Consider the following 24282-nt stretch of genomic DNA (forward strand, 5'->3'; position numbering starts at 1 on the left):
TATAACAATTTCTTTCGTCTGGTGATTGAAAGTGTGCATAATAGATTTTCTTAGTACTTTATTAACATTTTTGGTGTTTTTTGTGTTCATGACATTATTTTGGCATCAAAAGTAATATCATTTTCTTGCAAAAAGAAAAATATCACATCACATTTTTAAAATATCTTCAAGTGATAGAATATTATTACACGATGAAAGAGGTTTTAAATAAAAGCATTGACAATCTTGAATTATATAGAACCAATAAAAATGTCGAATGCTAGAATAGTTTTACTTGCTGAAAATAATTATTACTATGGCTTTTTATTTTATTTCAGATCTTATTTACTTTTGATACTCGGTCAAATTTGTGCATTTAGCAATTATTTGTTTGATCAATATTGATCTGATCGTTTTGGCAAAATAGATTTACCTTTGAAACCTTGAATGTATTTCTATTTTTTACATATCACTAATTTTTACGAAAAAAAATTTTAAAAAATAAAAAAAATAAAAAATAAAGATATATCTCTAGTACCTTATACTTGCACTGGAAGGAAGGAATGATGTACTTTATATGCATTATTGTTTTCATTTATATTAGACTTTCAAGTTTCATCTGCCCTTTTCAATGACAGAGAGACAAGAGTCAAGTATTGATTGTTTGGACATGGCACAGCAAAGGGAGGAAGAGTGGGAACCAGACTTACCTTTGCATGCTGCTTCACCTTTCACTTAACTCTCACTTAAATTATTCCTCAAAATGAACATTTATTAGAATCTCAAATCTTTAAATTAATAATCCATTCAAATTACATTGCTGTAGCTATAAAAATATGTTCACTTACCTACAAATTCTTTCATCAATTCTTCAACTTCTTGTTGTTTTTTTAAGTTTAATGAAATTTGAACAAATTTAAAATAGTATTAAAACGAATATATCTTACTAGCACCATTCCTTGATATTAATACCAAACTCTTATTACGTTATATCATTTATTGAATAATACATTAATTGAAAAAATGCCTCCATAAATAGTATTGATTAAAAAAAATTTGCTTACTTGTAAAAATAAACTCTATAAACATGAAATGTTGGGGGTCCAGTTTTATGAGACATGTTTTACACATGTGACAATATTAGATGATATCATTTCAGTTAATATTTCCATTTGATACTCACCTTGGAAACAAAACATTGTGGAAAGTATAACTTACAATCCCATAACCACAAGTTGGACATAGGTTTTAATTTCAAACAGTATGTTTTAATATTTACCAGCCAGGTTACGGCGTCTATTACTTATTATTGGTTAAAACTTTTCTTTAGTATTCTTCATGAACTAAGGGATTTCTTGTTTATTATCAATAAATAAATGAATAAAAAAAAATATTTAATATGAATTTTAATTGGTAAAAAATGATCTGGCTATATCTAATAATTGACCGTGGTTAATCAGTCGATCAAATAATTGGCACTCACTTATTATGCAGGTGATAGAAGAGCCAAAACTTCAACAAACATCAACAAATGAACATGGGCTGAAGCATAGTATGCTTTAAGATACTTCGAGATTTTCATAGGTAATTGATGAGTTTTTAGAGAAGAAAGAGGTAAGATTGATAAGCGTTTAATAACTCATGTCAAGTAGTAATTAGTATACCATTTACACAATAGTTGTATCTCTTTCTGCTACGATTACGGATTAGTTCATAAAAATACATACAAGAGGTTTGTATTTTTCATTTTTATTTTCTGTGGTAGAGATTTGGTTCTGATTTTGTTTTCTGATGTTTTCATGAAAAATGTTACCAATAAAATACTATAATTAATACTATTATCTTAATAGTATTTTCAAGTACTTGGAGCTGTAATAGATAGATACAATAAAGATCGTGATTCATGACGCTCCAATGATACAACGTACAATTGATATATGATTTCACTTATCAGTTTATCTCCAATTCTTATCACAGTGGTAGCCTATTCCTTGTGGTTTTATGTTTATTTCATGTTAAGTTGGTGCATTTTGGCCTTTAGGAACACTTTTCACTATCACAAGACAAGTGGATGTTCATTATTTTATTAGATTTTTTGAAGTAGGATTCTAGAGAAAATTTATATGCCACACCATTTTTTCATCAGGCAATTTTACAGTGCAAGTTACATTTATTCAATTAATTTCACATTTCCTTCTTTGTTACTGAATTATTTTCTCTTGTTCTTCCAGAATCATTTAACGGAATAAAGATGGCTGCAGTCGATGACAAGAAACGCCATGGAGGCTCAAAAGTGTCGGCAATTGCAAATATATTCCAGTCAAAACCACAACTAGAAAACCTTAGTCACAGAACAAATGTTGTTTTATCGGATCCCATGAAAGATCCTCCAGCACCGTTGAAAGATTCTCCTACGCAAGTAACCGTTGTACGAACAGAGAGTCACGTTGCTCGATTTAACAATGCAAGGGCTTTATTTGAGAAACTTGGAGAGGAAAACAAGCCGCATCGTCCGTGAGTATAACATCTTCATGATTGTTATTTTTTTAACAGTGTTGCTATTTAAATTATAAAAATTTATATTCAATTCAATGCCAAGATTGCGTATACTTTTTGTTATTATCCTCATCAATCAATTGATTGTTTCTCTTTTCTATATCAGAGTGGATCGAGTAATGAAACCAACAAATTTACACGGACTTCGCTCACGTTCAAGTTCGGCTAATTCTGGTTCCGGTTGTACATCTCCTGCTCGGTCGCCCAGACCTAGGTCACCATCGCCAACAGGTACAAGAGATCATTTAAGTAATTGGAGTGCAAGTGTACCTGCTTTGAATGCAGAGCGTCATTTTGAGAATGGGCATAGTCATGGCCCTGAAGCAGTCGTAGATAGATTAAGACCTAGACCAGGTTTTGGAAGACCTGATAAATTTGAGAAGAATTATGGAAAAGAAAATCGAATGGATGAGAGACCGGAGAAGCCAGAAAAACCAGAGAGGAGATTGAATTCTAAAGAGTTAATTGAGAAGCAAAAAAACTGGACCAGCCATTTCTCTAAAACGAGGCCAAGCAGATATAATTCTGATCCGAATAGATCAATAGTTCAAACTACTTTAAATCAAAGTTTAAACAGGTCTACTGGAGAAAATGCCACCTCAGTATACTCTCCTGGCTTGCCAGCTCATGATAAAGATTCGAGGGGAACAACAGATGTCACTAATAATCTTGCGACCAGATCGGCTAGCTTTTGTTCTACGAGACCATCACCAAATATGTCTCCGCCTCCGCCACCCCCTCCAGCCAGAATTTCGTCTACAAATAGCATTTGTTCAGGAATCTCCAGAAAAGAACGACCTGCTAGTGTAGCTGCCATTAGTCCTACTACTCCTGAATTTCTTTCTAGTCCTAAAAGTCCAGAGTATGCAACGGTAAATAAAAATTTTGATGTGTTTTCAAACACTCCTGACTATGCAGTTGTACAGAAGGGTCCAATTGTACAAGCTTCAAAGGTCTCAAGTCTTGCAAGTATGCAAAAAGATCAAGAAACCTCCTTACCTGAATATGCTGTAGTGCAGAAGAATGTATCGGGCAGAGTTGTCCAAAAAAATTCGATGCCCTTAAAAGTTGAAAACGTTGAAGTATCAAAAATTTTTGGACATTTGGATAATAAACATAACACTTTTAAAAGTGGTACAGTTTCCGAAAGTTTCGAGAACCAGTCCAGCGTCAAATCTAATTTAGGTCCAGGGAAAATGCAACAAAATACAAATTATGTTTTAACTGACAGCTCAGGTTTTGATCAATTGCCTACTCCGGATTATTCTAATTATCCAAACTGTCCATTAAGATCTCCTCCTAAGACATCAGAATGGAAAAATCAATGGCTTGCCAAAAATGAGGAAATTTTAAAAAATGCTGATCTGAATTCACAACCGTCGAAAGAAACTTTGAATGAAAGTGTGAAGTATGCAGAAAAACATCGGTCAGATTCAAGACCAAACTGGGCAAAACCAAGCGTTGATACAGTGAAACAAAAGGAAGAAATCAATAGATCTAAAACGGTAGACATATCAAAGTCACCTGATATCGAGCTTCGACCACCTTCAGCTTGCACAGACAGTACTTCATCGGGCATGAGTTCGCCCAGTTCTCCTTCAAAAGACAGTAAAGAAGAAAAAGCTGATAAGGAGGTGCTAGAAAAGAATCAAAAAGGTTAGTCGAAATGCAAGTTCTGAGAGTGAAAAAAAGTGGTTGTGGGCATGCATGAAAATTAACATAGATATATTATATGTTAACACTATTAATGTTTGAAATATCATCAGGTTTATGCTTATTACCTTTTATGCAATGTATGGGATGAGTGTTCTTTTAACATTATCAAACTTCATGTGTCTGGAGCTAATAACACAATTGTATTTGTTCATTATCTGGCAGAGAAAAACGTATCCTCAATTGAAACGTATGATGGCTGTACTATAACTGCATATGAGGATTTGTTGAAACTAACTGTTTTGTTGCAAATAAATTTCACATTTCAGCTTTGCAGTTGTTGCCAGTGGTGTTTGATTATTGAATAATCAGCTGATTTATGACTAACACTTTCTAAGCATTGATTATATCAAATAATCTTAAAACTTGGAGCTCTATAGACAGTACGACTGAGCAACAATATTATGAATGACACCCACGGAGCACTTTAATAAAAATACACAGATCTAAAAATATTTTACATATTTCCTGAGGAGGCTTGGGTTCTTAAATACAGGCTGGGTTATGCTAAATGGCAGTCTGCCAAAACGTTAAAAAGTAAAAGTAAAAGGCATGTCTCTCTCTTCTCCCACCAGACTCGACTGAATTATTTATAGAAGTCAGTATGAACTCTGTTCAGAGACTGTGCACTTGTACCTTTCTACGTTATAATGAGTAAACGAGATATAAAGTTACTAAAAGCGCATTTTGAATTAGACCAATTGGTGTAAACAATGTTTGCCCAACTAATATTCGTACTTAAAATAATATAAAAGCCAATAGTGTTTGCAACAAGTTCAGCACAAAGAGTCAACCCTTCAAAATGGTTTTTCATGCATGATTGGCACGCTAATATTTGTAGAAGAATATAACTCTTAAGCGAGGATAATACATATTGTTATTGACAAATGGATAAATATATATATTATCAATGAAACGTAAATCTAAAAAATTAAAATTGACCGTTTCAATATATCAAAATTGAATTTTAATTCACTGTGGTGTTGTGTATTTGTTGTTTAGTCTGTGTTTAAATATATTTTTGGTGGGACGTTTGGCATTCTGGCCACATACACCCACACATGATAAAATACAAGGTTACATTGCCGATCCGTCTAGACGGCACACTTTTTTGCAACCAAATACTTAGAACTAGTTTAGACCATCAAAACTTTCCTTCAAATCATCCGGAGAGATAAAAAGTTTTCCAGAGTTAGTGTATTTAATTAAAATCTGAACAACTAGTGCTATGTGTCTCCGTTTACTTTGTATCGATTGCCGAGGTATGAAAATTGTTTTCCTTGTGTTAGGTCACTATCCCATGGATTTTTAAACAGAACAATGTTTAAATCAGTTACTCAAAATTTTTTCATGAGTGCCCATTCTAAAAGTCATATGTCAATGCCTATAACTTACCGGATAATTTATTTCTCTATATTTGGCATTCTATTAAGCATTCAATATCTTAACACAAAGTCTGGTATACGTTGCATGTATTATCCATATTACCACAAAGCTCCTATCTATTTATATTGTTACACTTCTCTTTCATTTCAGGACGTAACAGCTATGACCTAGAAATAGAGGATTCGCATAAACCAACTATATACACGGAGAAAACAGTAGATCATGAATTCAGCCCAGAGAAACCATTTAGTGAAACGGATACAGCGACAGTTATTCGAAGGTCTCATCTTCGAGTGGACTTGCCTGCCGCCGGTTTGGGACAACGCCCACCTTCGGTTGTTAGTTCAGATCAAGAATACCCTCCATTGGAACACAAAGATATACCAATTCCGTCACCATATGCAAAAAGATTACAGCATGCACAAATCTCTGAGTCTACGACACAAAGTAAACAAGGTCATCAATCGAAAGCGCAGAATATCGAACAAGGAAAAGGAGGAGCGCCACAACAAGACACGCTTTATAAATTTCAAGAAACAGCAGCTAATCAGAGTTCTTCGTTGCAATCTGCTATATTAAAGTCGCCAAATTTAATCGATAGCCTATCTCAAATTCCGAAACCGGAAATACCATTATATGCTACAAATGATCAATTAAACTTTTCCAAGCAGGAAGCACTGACTGACAACAAGGAAATATCTGACGCAACTAATAGTGTCACAGATCCAAAGTCTATGCAGCATAAAACGGTTAATTTGGAAAAATCCGTGACGAGTACAAATCAATCTCTGAAGGCTTCTACCAATCAAGATAAGAATTATTCAAATGGCACAAAATCAATGACAGACTTCATTAATTCTGCTACTAAGGATAGTTTTAACGAAAACGAAACAATTTCTATCACTACTACAGCTAATACTACTACTACCACTACTACTACTACCAATACCTCTAAGATGAGATCCGATATACATGCTGCGAAAAATTCTAATTTGGAAGGCGCAAATAAGACTTTGAATACGTCAAAAGTCGATGGACTTGGGCAATCACAAACAACATGGGAGCAAGAGAAATTAAAGGCTGATCAAATTGCTGCTACAAAGTTGCAACATATGACTTCAAGTAAATTTTTATTGAAATCCCAAGTTGTTGAATCAACTGACAACTACCAGGAGGAACATGTCTCAAGTTCGCATGAAAGTAAATCAGCCAGTGATGATAAAGTATCTGAAAGTAGTTTGCAAGAGGACAGCGACTCCAGTGATGCTAAAACCATAACAAATATGGAAAGTCTTTCACCCCATGCGAAGCAGAATATGAACGGCCAAGATGCAACATCAATCAGACCCCGAGCTAGTCAAACAACTCCAGTAACTCCAGACACAATGACTGCAGACGAAGCTGAAAATCTCCTGAGCTCTCGGTGAGTTTAATTTTTGATATTTTGGGTTTTGTTTGGTATTGAGATAATACAGGATCGTTGATTTTTTCATATTAATCTTGCGCAAGGGGACAAAAATTGGTAAATTTATAGTTTAGAACACAAATGTTGTACTCAATACTTTATTGTATAGGTCTGCCCCATAATAAATTAAAAGTTTCATACATACATAGTTAAGAATATAGTTTTATGTTTATCCATTATGATTGTGCTAGAATGATACAAGCTCTGAATTTAGCAGTTGAAATTGATTTGATAAAATATTGTCACATTAGAATTATTTTGGTTGATTGAAGAAAAAGTGAATTTCAGGAAATTGCAGATTGCATGTTAGATGTAGATAGATCGCTTAAAAATTGGGGATGTGATGTATAAACGGTCTTGTAGTTTTTAAGCTTAAGCTTTAAGCTTAAGTAGTCTAAGCAATTCGTTGTTTTACTTGAAACAAAAAATATCTGCATTTTTCTCGTATAGATATAGAATGAAGTATGTGCATATTTTGTCTTATGAAATTTATTGATTGGACAACCTGTATTATCTATGACATACTAATTTTCAATATTCTGTATAAATTTACAACTATTCTATATTTTCCTTTGCAATATATTCTTCTCATACGCATTTCTTATTAAAAACTATCAACACATTTGCAATCACTAATATACTTCGTGAATAACAAAAGCATGTTACACTTTCTCAAACTCGGAAAGGTGACAAGCAATTTCAAATCCGATTTCTAGAGCTGGCTGTACTCACAATGTATTTGAGAAACATATAATTGTACTTTGCTTATATGGTTTAAAGCAGTCTAATGTCAGAGAAGGTTGCATCGTTACTCTCCAAATATTTAATGAAATGAAAAGACATGACAAAAGGTGTAAAATTATGCGATTCTCAGATGCGCTATTTCATTTTGCGGTATTTTAATATGCTTGTGTATTCAATTGGGCTTGTACCTGTCAATACCTGTCGTGGATCTACAGCATATTGGAAAAGAAAATTAGGTGAGTAAATAAAGTAATTGATTCAAGATGATTTTTATTTGCTACATTTGTTGTTATGAGCTGAAGAATGAATGGTAAAAATAATTAATCAGACAAGGATCGGCTTTGCTATCGGACGAGGAAGCTCAAGAAATAGCCAGACTGTTGTCACCTACAACAACTACTGCAACACCTGGTGATAAAGATAGGGAGGTAGACAGAGACAACGAAAAAGATAGAGAGGAACAAAACAACACCCCAGACTGGCTTTCCGATGTTCTTTCTGCTCCTGATTCCAGCCTAGTTAACAGTACCACTCACGATTACAGGTAAGTCAGTAGCATATGATAATTATTGTAATATTAAGACTTGAATTTCGACCTATAATATTTGGTATAATTCACACGGGTCCCTAAAGTTATGGACACTGCAAAGTAACTTGAGATGAATCCTATCTAAAGACTGCTGGACTTGAATGTCTATAAATACCTTCTCTTTGGCTTTACAGTTTCTTGGGAATTTTACATTGAAAAAGTTGCAGGTTTCACATTTAAATATTATTATTAATAATCATTAGTACTTGTATCTGTTTATACGAATGTCATTATTGTTATTATCATGTACTAAGTATGTGTACAATTTATTGTAATTGATAATTGATGGCCTATGAATCACAACGTTATGATAATTAATCGCTTAGTAAGCATATGACAATGAGTGTACTTTATTACTTTGTGTACGCATATTAGTTTACTTGTCTATCAATGAGTTAAGAATTGTCCGACTTGGTTCTGGTCTGTTCTGGTCGAAAAATATAGTAAAACAAATGGCTTATCAAATCTCATTTTGCATGTGCTACAAGCAGACTTTGGATATTTATTATACAGTGCAGTGTTAGGGTATTCGTATGCAGCTATTTAGAATCTAAACTTCATCATCTATTGATCAGTTATTTTGACATAATACGTACGTGAACATCAGATAAATGATTTAGAAGTTCAAAATTAATATGTCTTCTTACAAAACAATCCAGATGCATTAATGCAATGACGCATAGTTTGTCTAATAGGTCACGAAGTGATCTGACGATAGACTCCTTGACCGAAAGCCAAATAGGCTCAGTGACAGGAAGTGAGAGCGAATTGCTGGGATCTGTCAGCAGCTTGAATGACACGCAAGAAACTAATGATGATACAGAAACTGAACACCAAGACGATTATACACCTGTGCCTGGAAAAATTGTAATTATAAATTAATATTCAGTCATAAAACTTGCATATTTCACTGGGACAAGTCAAATTAATTGTGTTATTTCTCTCTGTTTCTGATTTGTAACAAGATCCTAAAACTTTTAAACTGTTGTTTAAAAAAACTTTTAATAATTAATTATTCGTAACTACTTTCACTCATAGCAATGTTGTGTAATAATTGACTAACTGTATTCGTCAATCCTACAATGATGTACAATTTCTTGTAGATTTTAGTCGAAAATGGAGTACATTATTACGAAGATGGTCACTTTTGGATGGAAGTTGCTGGTCTTCCTGATTCAGACGAAGATGACGAAGATTTACTTCCGACAGTTATACCTGCGAAGAAAACCAATATGAAAGTTTCATTTGATACAGGGCCAATGCGGGTTTACTCGACACACTCGGTCAATGAGTACGATCGACGCAACGAAGATGTTGACCCTGTTGCTGCAAGTGCAGAGTATGAGCTTGAGAAACGTGTTGAAAAAATGGAGGTAATCTTAATTGTCTAACCACACAAAGCATACAAATGATAATTTTACTATTTCTCGAAGCTATTCAGTTTTTAGACTCGGTGAAAAATTGAACTAATACAAATTTTAGGTTTTCCCAGTTGAACTAATGAAAGGGCCAGAGGGACTTGGCTTGAGTATAATTGGAATGGGTGTTGGTGCCGATGCAGGCCTTGAAAAACTTGGTATTTTTGTGAAGACGATTACCGAAAAGGGTGCTGCTGCTCGGGAAGGTCGTATTCAGGTTAATGATCAGATTGTTGAGGTGGATGGCAAATCTCTGATTGGTGTGACCCAAGCTTATGCTGCAAGTGTTCTGCGCAATACCTCAGGTCTAGTACGTTTTCTAATTGGCAGAGAACGGGACCCTCGTAATTCTGAAGTGGCCATGCTCATTCGGCAGAGCTTGCAGGCTGACCGGGAGCGTGAAGAAGCCAATGGATCTGCAACAAGGTATATTCTCAGTTTCAAACAATGATAAGTTGATGGCTTCTTTTGTCATGTATCTACTATGTCTTTTGTAATCATACAATCTTATTATGGTGATCTAGTAAACATGGTTATTCTGATAATTTCCGAACGTTTTAATGGACAAAAAAATTTAAGAGTTGTGTTGACACTGACATCGAGAGACTGATGTTCATCAATTTTTTCAGCAGTTAAAATCACATGTTTTGCTTTAATTTTACTTCAATATTAACATATCACGTACAGTCCTTAAATACTTTGCTAACTAAAGAAGAATTTGAAACAAATGATAATTTCTTTTCAAACGCCTGAATTAACCCTCCGCTAATGTAACAAACTCCCAATGATGGTTTATCCTTGCTCGCAAATTTATCATGACGACAAAATATGGCCGTTTCAGCATGTGCCTGAGGCCTGCTGACGCACTGAGGGAAATAATAAATATTAGTTTTGTAATGTGCTGATTTGAGTGCTGTAAGGACAGCTTTCAATTGATGAATATTTTCTTATATACCAGAAGACTAAATTTTTCGGACGGAACTTCGCCGGATAGCCAACGAGTTGGTATGGGTGAAGAAAACTCCTCGATGAGTGGTTTGGGTGGAGGCATACCTGGCTCTCCTACCATGTCATCTTGCTCGGAGGGCGAACCTCCAGCCAGCCCGATTGATGCATATTCGTCACCGGCTAGTCGAAGTCGGTCACCCATCATCAGTTCATCTTTACCATTGCCTTCTACTATTCCAACAACGACGACACAGAGTGATGTAGACAGTCTGCGAATTCTCCTACAGGAGGCATGTATCCCAGTAAAACCTTATATTTATCAGTCTTGATATTAGTCGCAACTACTTCGATTTTTCTATAACCGTGATATATACTTATTTTAATGCATAATGTTGATATATTGACTCCACTTAGTATTATTAGAATATAATATGTTTACGTTTATTGTGCTTATGTCTGTCTTGTGTTACCATTTCATAATAACATACATTATTGATGTACATATTCCATTATATTGTCGTGTATTTAGAGTTGATTGTAGCAACTAAGTAAACTATTCATTGTATGTTTATTGAGATTTCAAATCCTTCAACAGTTGCCGTTCAGCTGGTGTTTTTTTTTTTTCTTGTACAATTTAATATTTCTAGTACATTCACTATTACTACTTGATTGTAAAAGGAAGGACTGTCAAGGAATATTCCTGTGTAAATGTTTTTTCGTCCTCGGAAGTAACTAGGCTAATATGCACGAATTCTAGTTTGGTCAGATACGATCACAATTACATTAACTTTAAATCAATGTTTCATCATTTATCATCAACCTGTTGTAGTATCGTTTGTTCCTTAATGACTTAGAATTAAATTTTCGGTTCTTTTGTACAGTTCTTAAAATCATAATTCTATCCAAAACGGTTTACCCTGAATCATTTTGTGCAACTGCTCACATATGAATGAGCTTATATGTTCGCGACATCAATTGGAAGGAATGTGTAATTTCCTTAGTTGTCTTTATTGTGGATTTATTTGGGGTATTGCTTATGTGTTTTGCGTGTGTTTGGATGCTTGCAGAGTCAGTATAAGCTTGCCTTAGCCGACGGAGAGGTGGAAAACCTCAAAACAAAGGTAATCAGGTTTCATTACATTCTAGAATCATCTATCATGATAGATCGCGTTCATTTTCATACATTCGCTCAGTATATAATCCATTTAGATCTCTGTACATGAATTGGCTCGAGGTAAACTCTTCATGAATATTCTGCAGATCATTTAGAGTTGTTCGTAGATTTACCAGCATCATTGCAAATGATAATTTCAATTTAGTGGCTTGTTTTGTTGCATGACCCGATACTCTGTTGTTGATTTTATCATAATTCCTTTCATATAAGCCATGTTTATCATTGTGTGAAACTTAATTATGCTAATAAAAACCAGTACGGTCATTTATGGTAACATTCGATAATGTAAAGTATTGATAATTAGAAAATGTCTTCATACATATTTGAAGTACTTCCTAGAATGATTTGTACCTGGTTATATATAGGGTTGAAAATGTATGAAATTTAATTGATAAGGAAGCACAGCCTTGGATAAACATTCTTATTTCAAACCAATAATTGACATAATTATACAAATTCTTATTTCAGTAATTTTGCCAGTAGTTAATAACTTGGATTTCAGTGATGAACTTTAGGAAATATGAAAAAATTATTCACTTCGGAATATTTTATCAGTTGGTAGAGCTGGAGAATACTGGAGCAGGGAGCGAAGAATATGCTGCAAAATTACGTGAATCTGGGTTGCGATTACACGAATCAGAGCGTGCTCTGAGTATAGCACGTCAAGATTTAGCATCTGTCCGTGAAATGCTCTCTCAAGCAACAGCTCAAAATGCAACTATTCAACAAAAATATGCACGGGCAAGACGGGCTGCCCGAGAACTCAGAGCTGATGTTATTGCACGAGATGAGTTTTATCAACAGCTTTTACATGAGAAAGATGCAGAGTATAACTCATTAGTGAAATGCCTGAAAGACAGGGTAGGTGTAAATTTATCTTCAATTTTCATTTCCGATGACTTTGCTGTTCAACTTGTATGTCACTATCATGTATGCACTAACTCTTGTTTACAGGTAATAGCATTAGAAATGGAATTGACTGAAACTCAAAGGAGATTCGGACTTCCAGTACGATTGCCATACGATGGTGCAACAGCACGCATTGTAACACCCCAGCCAACAAGACGCCAAATGCCACCTCCACCTTCTGCTGCAAGTTGTCAATTATCAGATACAGAGGTTTCTGATCTCAGCAGTCCTGATGATGGAGACAAAACAGCTACTGTGGAACGCAAACTACCCTTGCCATTACCGGTCAAAGAAGAACTCGATCGAGCTGTGCCAGCTCATCGTCTTCTTGATAATTCAGCAGGTAAAAGTAAAGCTGAACTTGCTAGTCGAGGTGGACTCGCAAATCGTCAACTTCCCAAACGACCTGGTGGTCTCAGCAATAGCAGCTCAGTTAGTACCGTTTCTCCAAAAGTCATTATTTATTATATGTGTAGGTTTTACTTTTGAAAGTTTATTGAATTTTATCAATGTATCCATATCCTCAGGACTATGGCTTAGATGAGTCTGGTGATAATACAGATGAAGACTTATCTTCAAAGAATACTAGTGCTCATGACGGAATAACTCGTTCTGCTAATGATTTGTCACGACCTTCAAACTTGAGTTCCTATTCGAGCAGCTCATCGATCAGTTCACAAAAAAGTAAGCAACACTTGGAGTCAACTACATCTGTGCGCCAACATAGTACAATTAGCTCGCAAGTTAGAGCTATGACTGAACAAAGCTGGCCCCCTCCACAGAAAGGTATGTAGATATGAAATACGTTTAACAATGGTTGGTTTTCCTGATATAAAATGGTTTCATGGGTTTGTGTTGTTGTGCCATATTAAAAATGAATAAATTTAACAGGTCTTTCAGGCCCTCCTGCATCATTAGCAGAGCAATTAAAACAAGTCTTAGCTGAAAGAGAGCGCAGGCTAGGTGGAAATGATATGTCATCTTCAAGAGAAAGTTCTGGGGATTTCACGGACTTAAATAATCCTCAGTCCAGTGATCCGACACTTGTGACACATCATTTGGTGGAGGAAATTCGACAGGCTGTGAATGAAGCAAGTCAAAGAGGTAATTTAAAGATTGTTAATCCATAAAATGTCAGAAATACTAAAAAATTGCGGTAGCATTAATATAAATTAATCGTCCGTTATACAATTTTTTAAACATTCTGTTATAGTTAAAAAAGTAGCAGTTCCTCCGCAGAACTTGATTGGTAGTGGGAACGCACCCTGGCACCATCCAGGTGGATCTCCATCAAGTCTTTCGTCAGGAGGTTCTATTAGTCCACCTGGAGCTGATCCGAGTCCATCAAAAACTGGTAGCGCAGGTACTGAGAAACGAATAATTTAATCAACATTTAGGACAAAAGTTGTTCATACTTTAAGTAAACTTATTTCAATTTAGATTCAAGTGAAGTTTGGCTTCCTCCTCATCCCAGTGATTTTGGCTTGGGAGATAAAAAAACATCCCACTTTTGGCAAAATGCTCCTATCACTGATTGGTCTAAAGAACAAGTAAGTTATTTTCCGCATGATTTTAAAAATTTATTTTAACAATACATATTAGTTAAGTATTCTGATTGGTATTGGCGGGTGATGATATGACTTTCTGTGAATTACTTCATTGTAGGTGTGCCAATGGTTGTCAGCAATGGGTCTCGAACGTTATGCCCCACGTTTTGTTGATGCTGGAATAGCAGGAGGGGGTCTCTTAAGACTCGAATCACGCGATTTGAAAGCTCTTGGTGTCGCAGGAGAGGAAAAAGCACGACTGAAACGAAAATTGAAAGAATTGCGAGCGCAAGCCGAACGTGAGCGTAAGGAGCGCAAGGAGTTAGAACGGATGCGACGCAAAGCTGAAAAGGCAGCTAAGAAAAAGTAATTGTAGCAGACAGTCCTGATAGAGATTCCTACTTTTATACAACTCAAAAGGCAATAAGGAGTACGAATTTTTAAAATAAATTCTGAATAAAAACTCAGGCAGTCAAACCGGTAATTTTTTTATATAATGATTCAAGATTTATCTTCATTCCATAATGTATAAGTCTCTCTCGCGGCTTGACCATTGTTTATTTTTTGCGAGGCAATTAAAAAAAAATATATATGAATCATCTGAGTGCTCCACATACAGTTGGATCATAATCGCTTGAATGAAATGAGATGAATGAATGCGTTATTAACTAAAATCTTTGTCTGTGTAACTTTTAAAATGACATAACTTCTCAAGACTAACTGATTACCTGTTATTATCTTTTAATCGATCAGACCTTTAAAATGTTTTCAGAGAGTATTTAATTTGGTTTTTCATTCTACGGATCTGAAGCACTCTTCACATTGCGAAACATTGTGAAACATTGTACCTTTCATTGACTACTGAAGTATCTTTTTGTATAGCTTCATCATAATCAGACCTCTGGCTTATCAATATTGTCTTACCTACCAGGTATGATAAAAATGGCTACTTAGCGCAGGCACTGAGTACCACATAAATTAAAGCATCTGTGGAATTAAACGTTATTGATTTTGAGAGTGACCATTTAGACATACTGTTTTAAAATATTAATATTTCATCAGTTTCCTTTACCTCATTCATAATAACATTACAGTCATTTAAATATGCAAAAACAGTAACGAGCTATTCGTTATTAGCTCTGCATATAGTTTACTTTCCAATAAATTTCCAATGATTTTAGGTGGGCGATGAAAAAAAAATAGATGTGTCATCTGAAGGCAATTATCAAAGAAGATTGCTTATGCTGTTCAGTATTAAAAGTATTAATATTGTGATCATTACGCATCAAACTAAGTACTCAAATCCTATTAAAAATTGATGACACGTAGCACGGCAAAGGTAAAGAAAGTAATTATAGAATGTTACTATGTAACTGATATAATTTAAAGGCATAGAAAGTCAAATAAATTTGGAGCTTGATCCATCAAACACAAATCTAAAAGTTAATGAGTTTCAACCTTCCGGTATGAAATTTAGCCATTGGACAACATTGTTTAGCTATGATTGGATCATTAATTATATGTAGTCTGAATATATAATACTTCAGATCCAACAACTCATCATTGATTCAATATTTCTGTACATCGACACTGCAATAGTCAGACATGTTTACTGATTTGTATACTCTGATGTTAAAAAAAAGACGTACAAGTTAGCCCATCTATCAATTTGAGTTAAGACTCGTGTGTTTATTTTTAAGCAACGGCATACTTTCATTACTTTGGATCATACACGGTGCTGGTTGATTCTTCCTTCCAACTAATTTAGGTGGTAGACTCATAACGCATAAATTCTCATTTTTATGAGGCACAAAAATGCTGTAGCTGCAAAAACCTACATCATAATGGTAGAAAAAGAATAATAGGTACTACTACAATGGATGAATTCACGATTAATGTAAAAAATCGCACCAAAGCAGGAGTACTTTTATAATTGCTTACTTGCATGTAATAAAGTTACATTACTTTTTTCAGCTTCGACAAACAGTAGGATAATCCATTTTTTGGTTGAAACTCTTCAAAAGTGTAAACTGCAAAATTTTTACAGCTTTTTCTATGTAATTAGCATGTTGCACTTTATGAAAAAATGGTTATTTTCGTATTTTTGTATTAGTTTACTCTTATTATTAGTGGTTATTGTTATTCAATAACCAGAATTGAACCTGACTACGTGAATTGTTATCGCGTTGGTATGTATGGTATGAAGGCATGTTTCATTGTGTGTACGTACGTATGGTTTGTATGTATGTATCAGTAGTTCAAAAGTGTAATAAAGTAAATGTTTCTTCATTTTTTCGTGACTGTACTTATGTCTTGGAGTCGAGACAGTAAGTAGCACGTTATCGAAATAAATATTTGTTTTTAAATATTTATTTTAATATTTTCACGCATTACCTTATATCACTATTCTATAGCGTATCTACCGTTATAGCTCGATATGTTTGAATTAATAGTTGTTGTTTCACATCATATACACTATCAACGAAGTTTTTTAATACCGACACATTTAATCACATAATTATAGTCTAAAATATGGGCATGACCTATACATTTTCTTCATGGAGTTTTGCTCAAAATGTATTTCATATCAACGACTGGTCATATTTTCAACAATCCAATTATCAAGCTTATATAAGAAACCCTTTTCAATGTGCAGTGTGTCATATAGTCATATATTTTGAAAAACAATATTTCTTCACTACGTTAGGTACGTTAGGTAACGGGTTGTACCTGTACCATTTTGTACAGTATTTCGATCAGCAAGACTTGCCATTTTTAATAATCGTATTTTCTTATGTTGATTATTTCATCAGATTTTTCGTACATCATCAAAATTCTTTGCTTCTGTAATCATAAAGTTATAACTAGAGCAAAACTGATATATTGTGTTTTGTACTTAATTATATGTTGTATAAAAAAATTTCTTGAATGGGTTAATAGACTGTAAATATTTGGTTTTAAGATTAGTTATAGAATTGCTGATTTTATTATTTTAAAACATATCAGACATTAGACAGACACATATTCGAAACTTGTTCTGTGTCATGAAATTCTTACTATGAAATGAGATTACACAATGTGTACAATTTTACCTGTTGTGACTCTCATTTTGTTTTATGCAATTTACATACAAAGAAATGTATACGGATGTGCGTGTACTTATTTATAATAATTCTAAGATTTATGTTCAGCATTACAAAGTGTTTTGAATTTGAGTTTGATTGGTCGATGCTGCGTACTGGACAACGTTTTTAAACTTAAGTGTAAGGTATTAAGAATAACACAGACGGAATAAAACGGCATTATATTAATTGGGAAACACTTTGTATATACATTATATAATAATATCTATAATTATAAGTATTGACGTTAACGATAAATCTTATGATTTATCGAGGTAAAAGTAAAACATCATAATTGTAGTGTCATAATACTTCATAACATAACATAAGTTAATTAATGCAGGTGTTAACTAAACTTACCAATTTCGTATCAATGCGTTTAAAGTTTGAACCAAGATAATCAGAAAGATTTGTACTATTGCTTTTATTGAACATTTGTTCAAATTACTGAAGAGATGAATTAAGCAAGATCGAAAAGTGCCAAAAATTTTGTGCTATAAGCGTTTCGTATTTATTTACTGAGAATCATAGGTTTTTTCTTCTGAAAACTATCGTATTCCACATCTCGCTACAAATGAGAGACATTTTTTTATCATTTGGATTCTTGTTAATTCAACTCTTTGGCTGAAGATTCTAGATATCAGTAATGTAATAATGGGTTCATTACCACCACGTAGCTAAAACTGACTGATTTAAAAATAAGTTTTATAGCTCACTTTTTAATAGAAATTATGTGTGTAACTTTGTAGGTAATACCGAAAATATCACGTGAAAAATATTAGCAGTAGTATGACAGGCGAAACCATTTACGAAAATTGCATGATTTCTGAATATTTTGGTCAGTTTTATGAGATTTAAATTATCGTCAGTAGAATAACGGTAGCAATCTCAGAATTAAAAGGCTGCTTAAAATGATCAGATAACTGGTAATTGCAAGTGTTTTATTATAAAGAAAAAAAAAAATGAAATATTGTCAAATACTCTAGAAGATTTTAAATAAAAACAGACAATTCGTACACTATAATTGGATGAAAAAATCATTCTATCCTTGATGATTTTAATTTCTAATATGTCAAGTATCTATATTATCTTATACCAAACCATACCAATGACTTCCAGTTATGATCAAGATTTTTTACTCTAAAACAACCCATAGTGCAGCTAAATATACTTACTAGAATGTATGTATTGATTGAGATGAATTTAATCGAGATTCAATGTCCGTGTTTACAGGATATGTATGTATTTTTTATATCTACAATTTTAAAATCATGTAAAATTAGTCAAGTGTAGTACGATGTATCGTAACAAATTAATTTTTTTATGCAGAAACCTGTAAGCGAAGATGATCAGATATCACATGTTATTGTTGTTATCGTAACCAAGGTATATTTGGTTTGTTTGGTCAATAAGTTAACATCACTGGTACTAAAGCGATTTCTCTTTATGTTTTCATACATTATTTCTTCTACGTGAAACTTATGGATCCCATGCTCAACAAGGCACATTAATTATCCGCATCTGAGTGGCACACTTCAAACTTTCAGCAAAGACATCATAAAAATACTTGTGTTCACTATTGACGCTATAGTTCTGTAAACGGACACACTTATCGTCTATTGAGTTGAATCAATTTCAAATATGCCAGCTATTGTGGTCAAGGAATACAGCTGGCGTCAAACAGATGACTCAGTAGTAGTTAGCACACCCCTTTTCGGTAACCCAAAGAATGTGGATTTATTTACTTCAACCAACTATATAAAGGTGGTATTACATGTGTCAATCTATTATGTTGTTATCAAATATTTAAAAAAAATTTTTTTATGTCACCACTGTTGCATATATTTTAGATATTAGAAAAACAATTTCAGAAATAAATTTCATATTTGTCGAAGGCCAGCTATCCGCCATTCGTCCTGGAGCTCTTTCTCTGGGGTAACATTCTGGAGCACGAAAGCAAATGCATTTTGGACAAAGAACAGGCGAACGTAGTCTTTACTTTAAAAAAAGCAGACTTAGGTTTGATCTGGCCTAGTCTTCTAGAAGATCTGGATAAACATGCTAAAAAAGAACGTAGGACACAGGCCTTGGAGCAAGCTCAAGTAATGGCTGAAGAAAGGGCTAAAGCTAGAAGTGGTAAGCTATTAAAATTCCAAGTTATTATAACGTAACTTTATTTTTGCGATGCTCAGTACATAACTCAATGGAAATTTTTATTTTCAATAGAGAAAAGACACAAGCTACAGAAACAAGCAGTCAGAGCGCAAATCAACTTAGACACAGCAACGTTAAACAAAATAGACTTGCTACGTGACACAGAGCGTAAACAAGCAATGAACGATTTTGAAGAGTGGAGGTGTACAATGCAGAATCCAATATTGTCGAGTATTGAAGGCGAAGTTCAAGAGAACAGGAAAGCTTATAGGTATAAAGATATTGATAGCATTTAATTTTCAGTGAGTGAAAATTATTGTCTGATGAAAAAATTGGTCACTGTCATAAATTTCGTAGTCCACGTATAACACTAATAATTGTAACATCTTTTTTCTTGAAATTCAACATAAGAGTTAGAAATTCATGTTTACTTAGGCCACCATTGAAGTGGTTCAAAGATGAAGCAGGCGAGCTTAAATCTAGAGAAATGACGCAAAAAGAAATTCTTAATCAAGGATTGACTCTCAAAATGGAAAATAGTCCAGCTTTGAAACAACTGGAACAGGCAAGGGTAGAACAAAGTGATATAAATGATACTAGTTTAAATGAATCACGAATTGAAGAAATAAAGCACCATGAATCAAATGTCGCACACTTTACTGGTGGAAGCAGCACAGCACTTCAGGATGTCCAGAAATCTAATGAATCCGATTCATCCAGTTCTTCTGAAGTTTCTGAGTCTGATTGTACAACTGGAGAAACTTCTTCCTTTTCAACGACACAGTCATTCATCAAAGAGATGAATGAAAAGAGATTAAAGAAATTTTACAGTGAAAGAGCCGAGAAAAGTCCGAAACCTGGAAAGCAGATCATAAAGAACGTATTGACGCAAAAAAATTTCAAGGCTAATACAATATTTGATGAACCTAAAAAGGCGATCCCATTACCAAGACAAAATGGAATAATTAACGTCAAGTTTTCTGAACGCACATTTCCAACTCCTGCTAGGGAAAGCCATCAAGTAGAAGAGCAAGAGGTAAACCTGCTTGGTTCGCTGTCCTAAATACATCTCGTTCTCGCAGATATCTAAAGATGATTTGTCTGAATAGAGTTAAAATTAATTATTTATACATGCGTATCGTGCCAGATATCAAACTAACTGTACAAAGATATTGACTCTTTCAAACTGACAATTAACCATCTCAGGCTGACCTTGCGTTATCATTTCATCGTTTCATTGTTTGGAGGGTCATATTAAAGATGCCTTAAAGTGAACAAGGCTTCCTTGAGTACTTGCTTAAGACTTATCAAGTTTTTATAATATCAGGGAGATGTTGGTTGGTTTTAGTGGCTGGAGAAACAGGCGGCAGCAAGACGACAAACCGGTTTCATTCTGGAAGACTTGAGACCAGAAGAATTGGATCCTCAATGGCTTAAGGATAAGGGAGAGTATGTTACCATCAATGTATATTCGAAAATGAAGAGTCAACACTTAAACTTCAGTCATTCAATAAAATGTACATCATCACCAGACAACCCGTTACACACATCTTTGTTATTACAAATTGTCGTGTCAAACAGCATAAACATTAACAAGGTATGAATATTGATAGACCTGGTGTTATTTACAGTGAGTTCTTCAAAGCTGGAAATTACTTGGGGGCAATCAGCGCCTATAGTCATGGAATAAAATTAAGTCCTAAGATGTCATCTTTATACTCAAATAGATCAGCAGCTCATTATGCTCTTGGTAATTACTTCAGATGCACTGAAGATTGCTCTAAGGTTAGTATATTCTACTCGATACATGAACATTACATGTAGATTCCTTTCTTATGATACAGATTTCTGCTGTTATTATTTTAGTAAGTATAATAGTTATTCAAATATTACCTTCCATTGTCATAATTTAATATTATCATATTAAGCAGAATGCAATTACAGGCCTTAGAATTGATGGTACCTCATTGCAAAGGAAATTTAGATTCTCGTGCCAAGTGTCATGCTAGGCGTGGAGCGGCACTCTGCAAGTTATCTTCTCCTCAACATGGCATACCTGAGTTGGAAGCGGCTCTTAAACTTGACCCGGAAAATGCGACTATCAAACGTGATCTATTAGCTGCCAAACAATACTTTGATATTCACAAACAGTGAAATGAGAGAAGGACTTACTATTGTTTTCTACATGATGATATGAATGCATGCAGTCTACACAGGCCAGACAACACATTATGCCTAGATCTCAATATTAATATTACGGATATCTACGAAAGAAAACTTCAGCCATAAGTAGGAATTACGATATTCCATATAACAGTATGCATAAAATTTAAACCTCACACACCAATGTGTTTTACATCCAAGTAAGTTTGACCGTAAGGTGTTTTATGTAAACAGGTATTTATGCAATATATTCAGCTCTTTTTTTTTCTAATTTCCTGTACTAAATTTGTATTTTACCCCAGATGATAAAGGCACTCTGTTGGTAGTTTGACATTATGTACCCAACGCAACGCTTATATCTAAACTCATGCAAAGCATGCACAGTTTTTTCCGTTATATTTTCACTTCACATTCCAAAAAATCCTAGTTGATTTGTGCTTCAGGACGGAATCTCAAATCTTCCCAAAATTATCAGTAGATATTCCAAGTTTCAGCACGGCCTGGGATGGGGATCTTATGACGCAGCCAGATAAATACAAAGAAAACGTTTCAATGTGCCTTTAATAGAAATAGTAAAATATATATTCATACTGTATCACAATCATGCTTTATAAAATTCGTATCAGTCCATACACTACATGAACCGTGTATAATACATTAAATAGATATGAATTTGTTGGTAGTGAACAACATGACCACAGCAAATTTACATTCATTATGAAATATAAAATTACATACAAGTCAGTGTACATAAATTGTACTTATTACCGTATGCGAAGAGAACAACTTGTTAGTATAATTGTAATTTTTATCAATAATATATCAGCATTCTCTACGCTAAATAACAAACATCGTCAATAAAGCTGCATTTAGAGAATGAAATAGAACAACGATATCGTGACAAAAGTAACCCAAATCTGTGTGCATGTGAGTAATCTGCACATTGTATAACTAATAGGTATCTATGGAAACATCTTGATCTCTAGATATACTAATCCGTTTCAACTCAAAATATTTACAACAGTTACAAACTATTTCAAGATGAATGACGATATTGTCGTTGACAATCAAAGATTGCAATCACTAGCAAAATTAGGAATTATTTGCTACTAGATCATACACAGTGGCATAACGTATGGTTCTCTGCAATAATGGTTTCATAACGGTCAGGTAAATTTTTCTTAATTATGTGCTCAACTTTGAATATAAGTGTGACGTTTTCATATATCTTTGGCGCACAGATTGTGTTTTCCTTACAACAGCCTGAGGTTGCTTCGCATCGAAATAACACTGTTGAAAGTGGGGTGAACCGTTCTTCTGTACTTCTGTTTCCTTGTAACAAATCTATGACAGGTATTGAATAGAGTTGTGGGCGCTTACACCAGAACTTCCCGACTTGTTTCATGTGTAGATTGAACGCCGCCTCACTGTGACTGTTTAATGTAAAAATATATCAATTCATGGTAAGTATTATAATTGATGGAACAAAAAGAATTTGATATAAAATCTGTAAAGCTGTTATACTATAAGGGTAAATTGTTGAGGCATAATCAGAATCAGTCTTATGTTCATCATTTTCTCAGTCACAAAATCGCTCAATAATTCATCCAATTCCGTCAACTGCTGTGTATCTTTCAATTTGCAAATGCAGGCTTCACAGTGCTCAAACCAAGTAATTTTTGGGGAAATAGGGGAAAACTTTGCGAAAATAACGGGGTGTTAGGGTTTCAATATTTTTTCATGGTACTGACCAAATACAGCAAAATTAGATAGACACCAGGGTGTCCGACTGCGCCCTAGATATATGTTCATATTATAAAAAAAAAAAAAAATCACCTGTGAATATACAAATTTTTGGATAATATTAACACGTGCCAATAGTATTAAAATGGGGGGCAATTCAAATTTTGGATGAATATACATTGAAACGAAAATGCATTGAAATTTTCGACGTATGTCAATCATTTTTTTTTTTATAAACTGAAATGGAATGAAAAAATTAATTTGATGCTTGAAAACAATGTTTATATTTCCAACTAAATGTAGGAACAAAATAAAACCGTCAAAAATACGGTTAGGTGAAATATAAGAGAGTTTTGAGATTCAATGTATTTTTTTTTTTTGTTTGTTCCAATGTTAAGTTGCAAGTATAAATATTGTTCTTATGCATCAAATTGATTTTTACAATCCCCTTTAATTTATGAAAAAAAGCAACTGACTGGCAAAAATAGAGGGATTTTAGAGGAAAGTTAACTGCTTTGAGATACATATATTTAGGGGAAACCTTCAGTTTTACAGTGTTTATGCAGAGAGAAAAAAGAATATGTCAAGCTTAGGGAAATAGGGGACCCACTGTGTAGCCTGCAAATGGAACAATTTTTTGAGAATACTGTCTTATTTTAATTTCAACTGAAA

General features: G+C 34.0%; 2 protein-coding genes and 1 long non-coding RNA gene across 13 annotated transcripts; 2 read left to right on the forward strand and 1 right to left on the reverse strand.

Moving 5' to 3' along the window:
• Positions 1-2196: 2196 nt before the first annotated feature.
• On the reverse strand, positions 2197-3590 carry LOC124181649. The gene is made up of 2 exons (XR_006870525.1): positions 3535-3590; positions 2197-2745 (listed from the first exon to the last, which is right to left on the reverse strand). It is a non-coding gene; the product is annotated as an uncharacterized LOC124181649 (long non-coding RNA).
• On the forward strand, positions 2231-18360 carry LOC124181351 (neurabin-1). 6 transcript variants are annotated; one of them, XM_046567840.1, is made up of 17 exons: positions 2231-2493; positions 2642-4191; positions 5785-7057; positions 8059-8079; positions 8172-8387; positions 9116-9299; positions 9536-9805; positions 9915-10276; positions 10809-11088; positions 11866-11919; positions 12528-12833; positions 12927-13313; positions 13409-13667; positions 13773-13985; positions 14095-14244; positions 14322-14431; positions 14547-18360. In XM_046567840.1, the coding sequence occupies exons 1-17, from the start codon at positions 2231-2233 to the stop codon at positions 14796-14798; spliced, it is 6150 nt and encodes a 2049-aa protein (XP_046423796.1). In that variant the 3' UTR covers positions 14799-18360. The 6 variants fall into 6 exon arrangements, with proteins under 6 accessions (XP_046423796.1, XP_046423806.1, XP_046423815.1 ...); XM_046567850.1 differs by having other exon boundaries at positions 10812-11088; XM_046567859.1 differs by having other exon boundaries at positions 9128-9299.
• Positions 18361-18709: 349 nt separating this feature from the next.
• On the forward strand, positions 18710-22815 carry LOC124181499 (dynein axonemal assembly factor 4-like). 6 transcript variants are annotated; one of them, XR_006870486.1, is made up of 7 exons: positions 18710-19314; positions 19446-19686; positions 19777-19975; positions 20140-20740; positions 21053-21221; positions 21336-21489; positions 21680-21817. XR_006870486.1 is itself a non-coding variant. In XM_046568137.1 (7 exons), the coding sequence occupies exons 1-7, from the start codon at positions 19192-19194 to the stop codon at positions 21856-21858; spliced, it is 1629 nt and encodes a 542-aa protein (XP_046424093.1). In that variant the 5' UTR covers positions 18710-19191; the 3' UTR covers positions 21859-22815. The 6 variants fall into 6 exon arrangements, 3 of the variants coding, with proteins under 3 accessions (XP_046424093.1, XP_046424099.1, XP_046424108.1); XR_006870485.1 differs by having other exon boundaries at positions 21649-21789; XR_006870487.1 differs by lacking the exon at positions 21680-21817 and adding an exon at positions 21636-21667.
• The last annotated feature ends 1467 nt before the right edge of the window (positions 22816-24282 follow it).

This window comes from Neodiprion fabricii, chromosome 1 (assembly GCF_021155785.1).
Source record: "Neodiprion fabricii isolate iyNeoFabr1 chromosome 1, iyNeoFabr1.1, whole genome shotgun sequence".
Taxonomy (NCBI): domain Eukaryota; kingdom Metazoa; phylum Arthropoda; class Insecta; order Hymenoptera; family Diprionidae; genus Neodiprion; species Neodiprion fabricii.

Bases quoted from the DNA above. Each gene is read 5' to 3' on its own strand.
- LOC124181351 (XM_046567840.1), top strand. From the start codon at position 2,231: ATGGCTGCAGTCGATGACAAGAAACGCCATGGAGGCTCAAAAGTGTCG. The intron at 7,058-8,058 runs GTGAGTTTAATT...GTGGATCTACAG, and splicing joins GAAAATCTCCTGAGCTCTCG to CATATTGGAAAAGAAAATTA. The intron at 11,089-11,865 runs GCATGTATCCCA...GGATGCTTGCAG, and splicing joins TGCGAATTCTCCTACAGGAG to AGTCAGTATAAGCTTGCCTT.
- LOC124181499 (XM_046568137.1), top strand. From the start codon at position 19,192: ATGCCAGCTATTGTGGTCAAGGAATACAGCTGGCGTCAAACAGATGAC. The intron at 19,687-19,776 runs GTAAGCTATTAA...TATTTTCAATAG, and splicing joins AAGGGCTAAAGCTAGAAGTG to AGAAAAGACACAAGCTACAG. The intron at 21,154-21,335 runs GTATGTTACCAT...TGTTATTTACAG, and splicing joins TGGCTTAAGGATAAGGGAGA to TGAGTTCTTCAAAGCTGGAA.